At 37.5% G+C, this 14,752-nt stretch overlaps 2 protein-coding genes across 2 annotated transcripts in view; one reads left to right on the forward strand and one right to left on the reverse strand.

The window, feature by feature from the left end:
• LOC126935658 (sodium/potassium-transporting ATPase subunit alpha-2) overlaps positions 1-14,752 on the forward strand; it is a 907,274-nt gene that overhangs the window by 52,725 nt on the left and 839,797 nt on the right. The gene's annotated exons all lie outside the window — the stretch shown is intronic.
• LOC126936260 (olfactory receptor 10J3-like) lies at positions 2,344-3,367 on the reverse strand. Its single transcript, XM_050758864.1, is given in 3 exon segments — positions 2,344-2,520; positions 2,523-2,899; positions 2,902-3,367. Coding segments are annotated over 3 exon segments (1,020 nt in total).

Consider the following 14,752-nt stretch of genomic DNA (forward strand, 5'->3'; position numbering starts at 1 on the left):
TTTTAATTTTTTAACTAGTTTCCAAGAAGATAATACTGCACTGCTGCCAACCAAATTGAATCACAGTAAATATAGTTCAATAAATAGAATAAAATTATTTTAAATTAAAATACAGGAGCCACTGATCTGCATTTGCTAGAATATATCAGGGCTGAAAGTTTGAATTCTACACTTACGTTAATGGCTGTTTTAGAAATGAGATCCTAAAATGTTGCAGGTTGAGGTCCCCGGAAAACAGACACTGAGACAGAGATTTGAACACAGCATGTTTGTTAGCTCTCAGCATGTACACTTGTGAAGAAGTGAAGAAAGCAATATTGGACAAAAACAAAAAAGTTGAAATGTGATGTAGTCAAGAAAAACCTCTGGAGCTGGGAGAGCCCTTCCTACTTATCTTAAGGCGAAGCAATACCCTAAATAGACAAACCACTGGAGGTAGTATATCCCTGGGAAGGGAGCATGACCTTGGAACAAGCAGCTGTTTAACAAGGACAATTCTTGAAGAGGAACTCAACTGAGAGCCGTTAGCCCAAGGCACTCCCAGCAGCTGGAGGAATGCTTGTGTGGGTCCTGAAGGAGTGCAATCCAGGTGATGTGCCACAGCATTCACCAAATACAACTTCAGACAGCAGACAGTGTGACATTGGCCAGCAGACCTTTACCCAATGGCTTCTAATCAGACTCAGCAGAACTACTAAGCAAAGATTTAAAAATTGTCTCTTGACCAACCTCACAGCAACGAACTATATCATTTCTAGAAATCTGGACACTAAAACAAAGATATCTTTTATCACCAGTCAGACTTCACATGACAATTTTTGGCAAAGCAAGACAACGTAAACTTGACTTAAATAACTTATTTCCAATGAATTGTCCCATTTTCAGCATCCAGCAGACTTTACGACACTATCAGAAGTGTTGTCTTGCCTCTACGGGATCACCCCACTGGATTGGATGGATTCTGGATACTGTAGGACTGTATTTGAAACTCTGGGTATGCTTGTTCCTCAGTATAGAAGGCCAGAGTGCAATGGAAAGATGAGAGAGAGAATATCCTTCCTGGCACCAGTACATATATTTTCACCTCCTGTGATGCTCGGGCATAAAATGCTGTTTATAACTCAGGTTTAAAGTTGGGAGTATAGAAGAAGAAACTTCTGAAAATTTACCCCTGCAGGCTTAGGAGCTCACTGGAAAATTTTTAAGTCATGCATCAGATTTCTGTTCTTTAATAATTCTTTTCAGAAATTGTAGTTAAAGTGCTTATGTTTATAAAACTATTTCAGAGAGTTTTATGTCAACCTGGCAAGAGGAACTATACTTTTGCTGATCCTTTCAACCTGCATCCTTTTTACTCTTGTGCTGAGTGTATGAAAAGTCTTAACCTTTTCAGCATGTTCTTCTTTTCAATCTGAGTTTTCTGATCTGGGCATCTCAGGAATGTGGACAGTTCATGTCTGTGTTCTCAGTAGCTGATGCTTTTTTTGCTTTCCCACATCTGTACTCTTTCCTAGGTCAGTTAGAGCAGTTCCATCAACTTGGAAGGTCTGCCTCTAGCTTTTTTTTTTTTTTTTCCTTTTTTTTCTTCTTTTACAAGAAAACTTGCAGTGTCCACAGAAATTCATATATGTGTGTAGTATCTTCTAACTTATTTGCTTAAAATGTGGCACAAATTATTCTGACACCCTTAACAGTCAACTGGAAAATCTTTCTGAGGTGGTTTCCAAACATTTTGCTCATTAGCTTTTTAGAACCCTGCTGGACTTTATGTTTTTTTGTTTTGTTTTGTTTTGTTTCCGAGTCTAGCTCTGTCGCCCAGTCTGGAGTGCAGTGGTGCAATCTCGGCTCACTGCAACCTCCACCTCCCAGGTTCACGTGATTCTTCTGCCTCAGCCTCCTGAGTAGCTGGGATTACAGGCGTGCACCACCATGCCCGACTAATTTTTGTATTTTTTAGTAGAGACGGGGTTTTACTATGTTGGTCAAGCTGATCTCGAACTCCTGACCTCGTGATCCGCCCACCTCAGCCTCCCAAAGTGCTGGGATGACAGGCGTGAGCCAGCGCACCTGGCCAGACTTTATGTTTTAATGGAGTTGTATAACTCAAAATATTCTCAGGGTGTGTGTAGCTGTGTGCATGTGTATGTGAGTGCATAATTCAGGCGTGCATTTTTTTTTCCTACATTCATAACCATATGCTAAGCTATTTTGTAAATGTTCTGGAGCAGAGCATAGACGATCACAACAAGCTCAAACAGAAACCTCCAGTTTTAGTACTCAGTTCAATTTAGTCTAGTCTTCTTGATCCCATACAAAAGGGCATTATTGAAAGAGCATTAAAAATTAATACATATTTATAAACTCAAAGAAAAAGGCTTCACAACCTCTCTTCGTAAAGGAGACAGGGGCTTTTGCCCCATGGCTCTGCACAGAGCATCTCCTTGTTTGCCCCATGGCTCTGCGCAGAGCATCTCCTTGTTCCTCAGGCTGTACACAACAGTATTCAGTAGGGGAGTGATGACAGTGTAGATCACTGCGATGAGTCTGTCCTGTCCCAGGGAACTCTGGGACTTAGGCTTCAGGTAGATGATGGAGGCACAGCCATAGTGGATGATGACCACCGTGAGGTGGGAGGCGCAGGTGGCAAAGGCCTTCTTCCGACCTTCAGCTGAGGCAATCGTAAGAATGGTGGAGATGATGAGGACATAGGAGACAAAGACCAGGTCCATAGGTAGGACAAGGACACAGACACTGACAACAAAGTTGATGATCTCATTGACAGTGGTGTCTGTGCAGGCCAGCTTCAGCAGGGGTCTCACATCACAGAAGAAGTGGGAGATGACAAAGGCATCACAGAACAGCAGGCCAAACACAGATGTTACTTGGACAATGGCCATGCAAGGCCAATCCCCAGTGACACAGAGGCCAGTTGGATACAGGCCCTTTTACTCATGATGACTGAACACCTTAGGGGTTTGCAGATGGCCACATAGCGGTCATATCCCATGACTGTGAGCAGGAAGCAGTTGTTGATGCCAAAGGTGAGATAGAAGAAGAGCTGAGTGGCACAGCTGTGGGTGGCAACGGGCTGGTGAGGATTCAAGAGACCAGAAAGCATATAGGGAACGATGGCCACAGTGTAGCAGGTCTCAAAGATGGATAGCATGCTCAGGAAGAAGTACATGGGGTGGGGAGTGTGGAGATGATGGTCCAGGCGAACAATGGTCATGATAATCACATTGCCAGAGAGAGTCAGCAGGTACAAAGTTAGAAAAACAACAAAAAAGACAAGTCTGTACTGCCACCTGAAGCTGGAGAAACCTTCAAAGAGGAACTCAGTCACAAAAGTGGAATTTGGCTTTGGCATCAAGGTAGGTCTAGGTTTGAAAGGGCTGGGCAGAGGAAAGGAAGATGTGATGAGTTAATCATGAGAGTAAGCTGGACCAAGGCTTTCTGTGAAAAGCATGTCCATCCTCTGAGCAATGCCCTAGACCTGTTGTCTACTTGCTCAGAGTAATCACCTGCCCTCACCCCCTTCTTTGGAAGCGTAGAAGGGTACCCTAGGACTCTGGGATTGAGAGCAGAGATAGTGATCAGAAGGTGGTAACAAACTGAAAGAGATCTGTAGAAATAACTCCCTGGTTCTTTTTTTATTATTATTATTATATACCCAGAGGTATATGATCCAGAGGTGTGCTTGCTGGATCATATGGAGGTCAGAGGAACATCCATACTCTTTTCCACAGTGGCTATATCATTTTACGTTCCCACCCACAGTGCACAGTTTCTCAACATCCTCTCCAACACTTGTTATCTTCTGATTATAGATTAAAAAAAAATACTAGCCACCCTAACTGTTATGAGGTGATATTGCACTGTGGTTATGATTTGCATTTCCCTGATGGTTAGTGACACTGAACATGTTTTCTACACCTGAATTAAAATAACAATCTAGAAGAGATATTTGCATTCCCATGTTCATTACAGCACCATTCACAATAGCCAAATTGTGGAAACAACCCAACTGTCCGTTGACAGATGAATGAATAAAGACAATGTGGTATGTACATAGAATGTAATGTTGTTAAGCCTTTTTTAAAAAAGGAAATCCTGCCCTTTGCAACAACTGGAGGACATTGTGCTAAATGGTATAAGCCAGTCACAGGAGGACAAATATTGCATGATTCCACTTAGATGAGGTATTTAAAATAGTCAAAGTCATAGAAGCAGGGAATAGAATGGTGATTACTGGGGAACAAGAAAGAGGAAGTGGGGAGTTGTTGTTCAATTCATGTAAAGTTTCAATTATGCAAGATAATTAGTTCTAGAGAGCTGCTGTACAGCATAATTCTTAAACAATACTGTAATATGCACTTAAAATTTTTTAAGATGGTATATCTCGTGTTATGTGCCTTACCACAAAAAACAAAAAGCAAAGGGACACAAGGAAGTGTTTAAAGGTGATAAATATATTTGTTACCTTAATTATGATGATGATTTCACAGGTGTATGTATATGGCCAAACTCCCTAAATTGTACACTTTAAATGTATGTAGCATATTATATATCCATTGTACTTCAATAAAGCTGTTTAAAGAAAGAAAGAAACAACTACCTGGCCATTGAAGGAGTGGGCCTACGTCAAGGAAGAAGCGGGTGGTACATCAAATGTGCCTAGCTCTAGAGTTCCTTCTCAACACACTCCTGAATTACTTCCCAAGGATCCAGTGAGGAATAGTGAAGAATAGAAGATGTGAGACTGATTGATATCCTTTTCACAGTGTCAGCAGTTTTCTATGCCAAAGGCCCTGTGAGAGTCCTGAGAATGCTTCTCCTCCTCAGAACCCTAGGTCCTGATCTTCACTTATCTAAGCCCTGCATCTAAAATCCTCAGTGACCATCGAAGAGTAGAAAAGGGAACACTTCTACCGATGACTTTTTCTAGAGACCTTGCAATAAATATCACCTAGGATCATAAAAAATGGTTTGATATGGTGTTGCAATATTTACATTGTCTCCTTGAATTCTAATCAAAGGTAGAAAAGATGGCAAAATGAATCTGAGGGTCATTCTTTAAGTAGGAAACAGATTTTTCTAGTATGAGAGCAAAGATAATATTCATTTAATCAGAGAAAGAGGAAGCATCCTATTTTTTTACTTCAATTTTGCATATTCCAAGCTATGTTGTGGATACAAATAAGCTGATCCACCTTCCTTTTGTCTTACCTCAAGTAGACCCAACATGAGAGATTGTACTGGCGCAGATGAACCTTGCTCCTTATACCCACATCTACTCCTGATAAATTCTCACCATGTTTAACCATTATCTCCATTCAGAAAGCTGAGAACTGTCCTGACTACCACCCTTCCCTTTTCCACACAAAGATAGTGCCTCCTGGAATTCTCTCTTCCTGTCCCCTCCACTTCATGCTTTCTACCAATGCCCAACTACTGACTGCCATCACCTTCCTCTATGATCACCACAAGGCCTCCTAACAAATCTGTCTTCTTTTGGTTGATCTTAGTCTAAGTCTTCCTCCTGGATGTTACCATTAACTTTTTTCAAAAACCTGTTCATGGAGCTCTCCTGCATAAATTCCTCAATAGCTCCTCGGAATCTTAACCGTCATATTTAACTCATTTGTAAGTTGAGTATGTTAATATTTCATCGAATTGCCATGAAAATTAAATGGGTTACTTGTATGAAGAGTTTGACCTAGCATTTGACATATAGGAAACCCTCAATAAATGCTAGTGTTATCAGAAGTTACAGTTATTTCTTTTCCATTTTCCCCAAATTAGCAAGTTTAAATTTCTAAGAGGATCAGGGGTAGGGGTGGAGGGGCTTCAATCTAATATTTCTGGATTTGTAAACAAGTATGCGATTATCCTAACGTTAACTTTGTAAGTGTTGTAACTTCCCTTCCAGTTGTTCAAATGGACTTTTTAAATGCTCTTTTAAAATCTTTCTTGAAGTGCATTGACCAAATCCATGCACTGCTGCATGTATTATACTAACACAGGTGTGGATTAAGTTGAGTATAATTTTCGGTTTTGCCTCTAATCCTCTAATCCCTTTCCTGAAGATGCTCAATATTTTACTTCTCCCTTGGGTCATAGTCGCTCATCCAACTAATATATCTAGAAACAATCTGCAGTGACATCTAGATCCCTTGCCTGGGTTATAATTGATAGTGTGGAGCCCATTGTTGTAAGACCACAGTTTCCTTTACACATGCATACATTAAAATTAATTCACATTATTTTCATAATGTAATTTTATTTTATTAACCAGAAGATCTTATTCAGGTCTGTGGCCTTGAATATTTGCCTCCCTCTCTTCCAGATAGTTATTTAAACTGGTAACACTCCCCCAAAAATGTTATCCCAGCTCCATCTAAAAGAATAATCAGTAAAGGGATGCAGAGTGGAATGGGGAAATTTAAAATGTAGGCAAGGATAGGATTACTCATCTAAAGTCTAGGAAGTATAGGTGAGGAGGGAAAAATGCAAGATAAAAAAGTGGAGAGGGTACAGATAGACAGAAACCTCAAAATTCAGGTAATGTCTTTGACTTTGGAGTTTGTATTGCCTTTCCTTGCTTTCAAATAAATTACAAAAAATGTGACACAGGCCTGTTCCTGGCCCAATCCTAGATGAGCGTAGTGTTTACAATTTTTCCCTGAAGAAGAAAACTTACTTATCCTTTTGTTTCCTGAATCTTTAAAAATCTCCTGTGCATTTTCATTTTCTGCATGGATCGAAACATCACATGTGCCCTGTAAATATGTACAACTATTATGTATAAATTTTTAAAACGAAATAAGCCAGGCACAGAAAGAAAAATATCATATGTTCTCACTTACATGTGAGAGCTTAAAAAGTTGATCTCAGGGAGGTAGAGAGGAGAATGATGGTTACAAGAGGCTGGAAATGGTGAGGTTGTGGATGAAGAGAGGCTGGTTAACAGGTACAAACATATAGTTACAAGGAATCCATTCTGGTGCTCGATAGTACAGGAGGTAACTAGAATTTATTTTATATTTCAAAATTTCTAAAAGAGAAGATGTGAAGTGTTCCCACCACAAAGAAATAATAAATGTTTGAGATGATGGATATTCTAATTACTTCAATTTTATCATTACACGTTGTATTAATGTATCGAAAATCACATGCACCACATAAATATGCAGAATTATATATTAATAAAGCAACCTTTGAAATCTAAAACAAAAAGTCTCCTGTGCATTTCAATTTGCTTAAACTACAGTTGTGCTTGATTTTACCAACAACTTCTTCAAGAGTTCAATGCATTGGGAAGTCACAAAGTATAAGTACTGGCGCTAGTGCTAAGAAAATAAAGATGACCCAATTGGTCTTTTTTCTCCTGGAGCTTAGATTCTTGGACAGCATTAGGTATAGGATCCAATTACAGTCTTCCAAGTACTTTATGGCCCTTTTCTCTACATTAGTCTATTCATCTACATTTCCAACTTCTTAGAAATCACATTCTTTCTTATGAGAACCCATGTTCCCCTTTCCATAGACTATCACTGGCTATGCAATAACAGTATATACTATCAGAAACATTCCCCATCCCAGCAGTTAAGGAAGTGAAACTCATCAAGTAGCATGTTTTTTGAGTCTTCTAGAGAGTTGTGCTTATGCCTGAATTATATCCACCACTCTGGAAATTTGACTGCCTACAATCATGTATTATAGATTTTTTTCTTTCTTTCTTTTTTTTTTTTTTTACTGATAGTTATACAATGTTTCCCAGATTTTTGTCAATGCCTTTTCTAAGATTATTTAAAACATATCAGTCATTTAACTAACAATCACTTTATGGAACTAAGGTATTTTACTGAAGAGCCTATGAATTTCCTTAACAGAAGGTCACTAATGTCATACTGAGCAGAGCTATAGTTTTTCCCCCTTTTCTGGCTAATCTTTAGATAGCACCAAGAATGTGATAACTAAAGGAGCTATTTAGAGAGGAAGGAAATAATGCCTATCTCAGTCTTCCTGTGTCTGACACCAGAAGTGAAGCCACACTAAGTTCCCCTAGATTCTCACATGCCCGTCTACTGGAAGGATTTCAACTTTGGGTCACAAAGCATTAACTTTGGCTTAGGTGTTTTTTAATAAGGTACAAATTGTCTGTCCCCAGTACTAGATGTCTCTGTCTCCAAAACAACACTTACTACTCCCAAGTGATAATGGCAGAAGACACAATCCAAACAGCAGAGCATCTGGAGAACTCATTACTAATGCAGCTCGTTTCCTAATCCTGAGAATAACACTTTGGAGAACAGAGTTGGCTTGGCTATTACGGACAATCTCTGGGATGAAAAGGCTTATTTCCCTTATTAGCATGGGTAATAGTCCTGCTAAAATCCATGTCAGATTTTCTGTCCATTTCTCTGGTGCCAAGGGAGGGTAGCTTAAGGCCTTATAGAGTAACTCTTCATACATGAGAGAATTGAAGCGACAATTATTAAGCAGGGTTTATGCATGGGGCCCTCATACAGAGGGCTGACCTTCAGATACTCTGACATTTGAAGCACTTTAAAGTCTCTGGAAAGAATCAACAACCCTGTTCCTGAATTCTATTGTATGAGCTTTCATACTTTTAAACTGAGCTTTCTCATCTCTCAGCTTCTTGCCACACACCCTATGTTTCATTTTGGAGCCCTCAGCTCAGTTTGTCTCAAGGCCTCAGCCTTGCCAGGGAACCTTCTGCATATTAAATCCATCTCATTATCCATAGCCCAAACATATGGTAATGAGTGTCTATAGTTGAAAGATATGTAAAAGTTGGCACTCAATTGTCACACATTTTTAACTAATTATTTCTTTGCGTTGGTCTTGATTGCTAACTCAATTGTCAGCTCCTTAGATATAGAGACTCTCTGTCATCCATCTTTTGTTCTCTCAGTGAACTTAGAGCTGCTACTTCTAAAAAAAATACCTATTACATGCTCTTATTATATGCTAGGTACTAAACTATGCAATGCACACATATTAACTCATTTAATCTTAAGAATGAAACTACAAGATAGCACAGTTGTACCGCTTTTTAGGAGAAAACAGACACAGAGATGTTATATAATTTCCCATAGGACACTGAACTGATAAATGGGAAACTAAGACTTAAACAAAGGAAATCCAGCCTTATAATTTGGGCTATATTGGTAATATTGAATTTAATTTGAATTTGTGTTCAATAGTGGTACTGCTAATGGTAGCAACCTAAAAAGACATCTTGGCAATGGTGAAAAAAGCATTAGATTAGAGATTTGGTTTACCTAGGTTTTAGTTCCATAGTTGTGACTAACTTGTCAAGTATTTAGACTGACATGTATGTGGGCCTTGGTGTGTTCATCCATGAGTGATGATATAATAATATGGTAGTGGTGATGCTGCTGCTGATGACTTTGCCTCCTACTCTGCATCCATCACCTTATTTTATGTTACCTCACAATAACATGATAAAGTAGACATATACATCCACACTGTTATCCCTAGTTTACAAATGAAAAAACTGAAGACAAGTGAGAGAACTGGAATAAGTGACTCCTTACCAGGATTCTTTTCACCCTGCTACTATTCATACACAAAATTGAAGGGTACAATTAGTTCTCCTACACCTCTAGAATGATGCTATAGTGACCGTAATATATGGATATAGCTACTAAGTCAGTGAATGGTTGAGAAGCCAAGATTCTAGAAAGAAAGAATATGCAGATGTGTTAGCTTGACCCTCAATTCTTTGCAGTTTCCTTGAAGAATTGTAATTTGCTGTTTGTGGTCTTTGGTCAAAACAACTAATAAACTGAGCAGAGTATCTAGAAATTTCCATATGCTTAAGGGTTATACTCTCTGTGAAAGGGTAAAGTGGAAATAAATGAACCCTTCACAAAGACTAAAACTTCAAATTAATTTAATTTCCAGTTAGATTAACATGATCTTGCCCCTAGTCTAACTACATGTGGAGAAGCAAAATAAAATATTCTCTAGAGGAAGATAATAGAATCTAGAGTACCAATTTGTCTTTATAATTTTTTCTTATAGTACTGGAGTAGGAAAACTACAGCCCATGAGCCCACTACATGTTTTTGCATAGGCTGCAAGGGATATACTAGTTTTTACAATTTTAAATAATTGAAAACAAATTTAAAATCTACTTTGTGACATGTGAAAACTATGTAAAATTCAAATATCAGTAAGCACACACACAAAAATGAAATTTTTTGAACCACAACCCCACTCATTCACTTATGTATCATCTATGGCTTCTTTTGTGTGACTATGGCAGAATTTAATAGTTGGAACAGGGACTTATGTATGATCCACAAACCTTAAATTATTTATTACCTAGCCCTTTTCAGGAAAGTGTGAGGATTTCTGATAGAGAGTGTCCAAGATGTAATAAAAATGCACCAGACATACCAGGATAAAAAAACAAAGATGAAAGACTCAAGAAATTTCTTTAAAAAAACACTCAATGCAAACAAACCCATAAAATAATCATATTAAAGTTACAAGATACAAATTTAAGATAAACATGACTGTGGCAGACACATTCTAAGGTGACTTATAATGAGTCACACCCATGTATTCCCTTTCTTTGAGTGTGGGCAGAACTGTGACTTGCCTCTGTTCAATAGAATATGGCAAAGATGATGATACGTCTCATTCCCATGCTTATATAACATTATATAAGAATTTATCATAACAGAATGGAGCAAGAATACTAACTTGCTGACTTTAAAGAATTAAGCGGCCATGTTTTAAGAGGATTTGTAACAGGGTCATGTAGCAAGGAATATAGGCAACATCTAGGAACTAACAGTGTCAGCTGAAAGCCAGAGAGAAAACACAACCTCAGTTCTATAACCACAAGGGGCTAAGTTCTGCTAACAACCACATGAGTTTGGAAGTGGAGGCCAAACTCCAGGAAGGAATACAGCTCTGCTGATGCTGATTGCTGGTGTGTGAGATCCTGAGCAGAGAACCCAGCTAAGCCATGCCTAGAACACCTGTCCAGTGGAAATGTTGTGGCATTTTAAGCTACTAAACATGTTAATTTGTTATGCAGCAATAAAAACTATTATAATTATTACTATGTTGAAAAAATAATATACAACAAATTTTCAAATCACAGCAGAGAATGAGAAATATTATTTAAAAATAAAGTGAAAACACCAGAAGTATAAAATATAAGAGAAACTAAGAACTTAATAGATGTTTTAACACCACATTAAAAATAACTGGAGATAAAATCAGTGAATTGGAAGATGTGTCAGTAAAAAATATCTAGATTGAAGCACAGAGAAAAAAAAGTAGTGTAATATGTATAAAAGAGTGTAAGAAGCATATAGAACCCTGGAAAAAGATCTAGCACAAGTGTAATTAGACTACCAGATTAACAGGAGAGATAGAATGTATCAGAAGCAATATACGAAGAAATAGTGGCCATGAATTTTTCAAACTTGAGGAAAACATTAAGACACAAATTTAAGAATCACCCTGAGTTACCTACCAACAGGATAAATACATATTCACTGATACATAAAATACATGTAGACATATCAAATAAAACAACAGAAAAAAGAAAGAAAGAAAAAGCCTTAAAAAGAGTTAGAGTAAAAAGACATTATTTTCAAAGACTAACAATAAAGCTAATAATTGACCACTTAACAGCAGGAAAACAGAAATTAACGGAATGACATTTTCAACATACTGAAAGAAAACAACTGCCAAGCTAGAATTCTATCATCAGGGAAAATATGCTTTCAAAAGGAAGACAAAAACAATAATAGCTTTAGATATGCAAGAAAAAAAAAAAAAGAGAGAGAGAATTTGTCACCAGCAAACCCAAATTAAAAGAAACATGAAAAGGAGTTAGGTAGAAGGGAAATTCACCCTAGATGGAAACAGAAATTTAAACAAACAAAAATGACTTTTAAAAAATCAGAAAAGATAAAAATATGGGTAAGTAAATTAATAATTTATATTGTATACACTAGCAACCATAATGCCTTGTGTATTTAAAAATATTTATAAGTTAAAATACATAACAATAAAAGCATTGAAATGAAGATAAATTAAAATTTTTTACAGTCTTTACATTTTCTTTGAACTGTAACCTCTGAAATAATCATTAAGACAATGTATACATAACAAATTGACAAAAGAGAAACAAAAAATAAAAAACAATCTAAAATAAAGCAAAAAGAGAAGGGAGGTATACAGAAAATGGGAAAAAAATAAAACAAATTCTAACATAATATATTTAAACTCAAATATATTAGTAATTTCATTAAATGCAATGAATGTAAAAGAAATAATAGGCCAATTAGTAAACAGAGTTTCAGATTGAATAGGAAAAAGGATTGTTTACAACAGACACATTAACTATCAGCATACAGAAAGGTTAAAAGAAGAATGGAAGTTAGTTTTTTGAAAAAAATTAATAAAACAGATAGACCACTAACTAAACTAAAAAAGAAGAGAGAAGAATCAAATAGACACAATAAAAAAAAGATAAAGGGAATATCACCACTGATCTCAGAAATACAAACAACCATCAGAGTGTACTATAGACACCTCTATGCACATAAACTGGTAAATCTAGAGGAAATGGATAAATTCCTGGACATATACACTATCCCAAGCTTGAAACAGGAAAAAAGTTGAATCCCTGAATAAACCAAAAACAAAACCTGAAATTGAGGCAGTAATAAATAGCCTACCAACCAAAAGAAGTCCAGGACCATCCGATTTACAGCTGAATTTTACCAGAGGTACAAAGAGGAGTTGGTACCATTTTTTTCTGCAACTATTCCAAACACTTGAAAAGGAGGGACTCCCTCGAACTCATTTTATGAGGCCAGGGTCATCCTGATACCAAAACCTGGCAGAAATACTACAACAAAAGAAAACTTCAGGCCAATATCCCTGATGAACATTGAGGCAAAAATCCTTAATAAAATACTGGAAAACTGAATCAGCAGCAAATCAAAAAGCTTATTCACCATGATAAGGTCGGCTTCATCTCTGGGATGCCAGGCTTGTTCAACATATGCAAACCAATAAATGTAATTCATCATATAAATAGGACTAAGCACAAAAACCACACAATTATCTCAATAACTGCAGAAAAGGGCTTCAATAAAATTCAACATCCCTTCATGTTAAAAACTCTTAATAAACTAGGTGTTGATGGAACACACCTCAAAATAATCATATACTTTTATGAAAAACCCACAGGCAATATCATGCTGAATGGGCACAAGCTGGAAGCATTCCCCTTGAAAGCCAGCACCATACAAGGATGCCCTCTCTCATCACTCCTATTCAACATAGCATTGGAAGTTCTGGCCAGGGTGAAGTGGAGGATCTCTTCAAGGAGAACTACAAACCACTGTTCAACGAAATCAGAGAGGACACAAGTGGAAAAACATTCCATGCTCATGAATAGGAAGAATCAATATTGTAAAAATGGCCACACTGCCCAAGGTAGTTTATAGATTCAATCCTATTCCCATTAAATTACCATTGCAATTCTTCACAAAATTAAAAAAAAAAAACTACTTTAAAATCCATGTGAAACCAGAAAAGAGCCCGTATAGCCAAGACAATCCTAAGCAAGAAGAGCAAACCTGGAGGCATCACACTACCTGACTTCAAATCATACTACAAGCCTACAGTAACCAAAACAGCATGGTATTGGTACAAAAACAGACACATGGACCAATAGAACAGAATAGAGAACTCAGAAATAAGACCACACATCTACAACCATCTGATCTGCAACAAACCTGACAAAAACAAACAATGGGGAAAGGATTCCCTGTTTAATAAATGGGTCTGGGAGAACTGGCTAGCCATATGCAGAAAACTGAAACTGGACCCCTTCCTTACACCTTGTACAAAAATTAACTCAATATGGCTTAAAGACTTAAATGTAAATCCCAAAATTATAAAAACCCTAGAAGAAAAGCTAGGCAATACCATTCAGGACATAGGCATGGGCGATAATTTCATGATGAAAACATCGAAAGCAATTGCAATAAAAGCAAAAATTGACAAATTGGATCTGATTAAACTAAAGAGCTTCTGCACAACAAAACAAACTATCATCAGAGTGAACAGACAACCTACAGAATGGGGGAAAGTTTTTGCAATCTACCCATCTGACAAAGGTCTAATATTCAGAAACTACAAGGAACTTAAACAAATTTACAAGAAAGAAACCAAACAACCCCATTAAAAAGTGGGCAAAGGACATGAACAGGCACTTCTCAAAAGAAGACATTTATGTGGCCCATAAACATATGAAAAAAAGCTCAACATCACTGATCATTAGAGAAATGCAAATCAAAACCACAATGAGATGCCATCTCACATCAGTCAGAATGGTAATTATTAAAAAGTTAAAACAGGACAGGCGCAGTGGCTCACGTCTGTAATCCCAGCACTTTGGGAGGCTGAGGCAGGTGGATCACTTGAGGTCAGGAGTTTCAGACCAGCCTCCCAACATGGTGAAACCCTGTCTCTACTAAAACTACAAAAAAATTAGCCAGGTGTGGTGGTGGGTGCCTGTGATCCCAGACAATTGGGAGGCTGAGGCAGGAGAATTGCTTGAATCCAGGAAGTGGAGGTTGCAGTGAGCCAAGACCATGCCATTGCACTCCAGCCCAGGCAATAAGAACGAAACTCCATTCCCCCAACAGAGTCAAGAAGC

The sequence above is a fragment of the Macaca thibetana genome, chromosome 1 (assembly GCF_024542745.1).
Source record: "Macaca thibetana thibetana isolate TM-01 chromosome 1, ASM2454274v1, whole genome shotgun sequence".
Lineage (NCBI taxonomy): Eukaryota > Metazoa > Chordata > Mammalia > Primates > Cercopithecidae > Macaca > Macaca thibetana.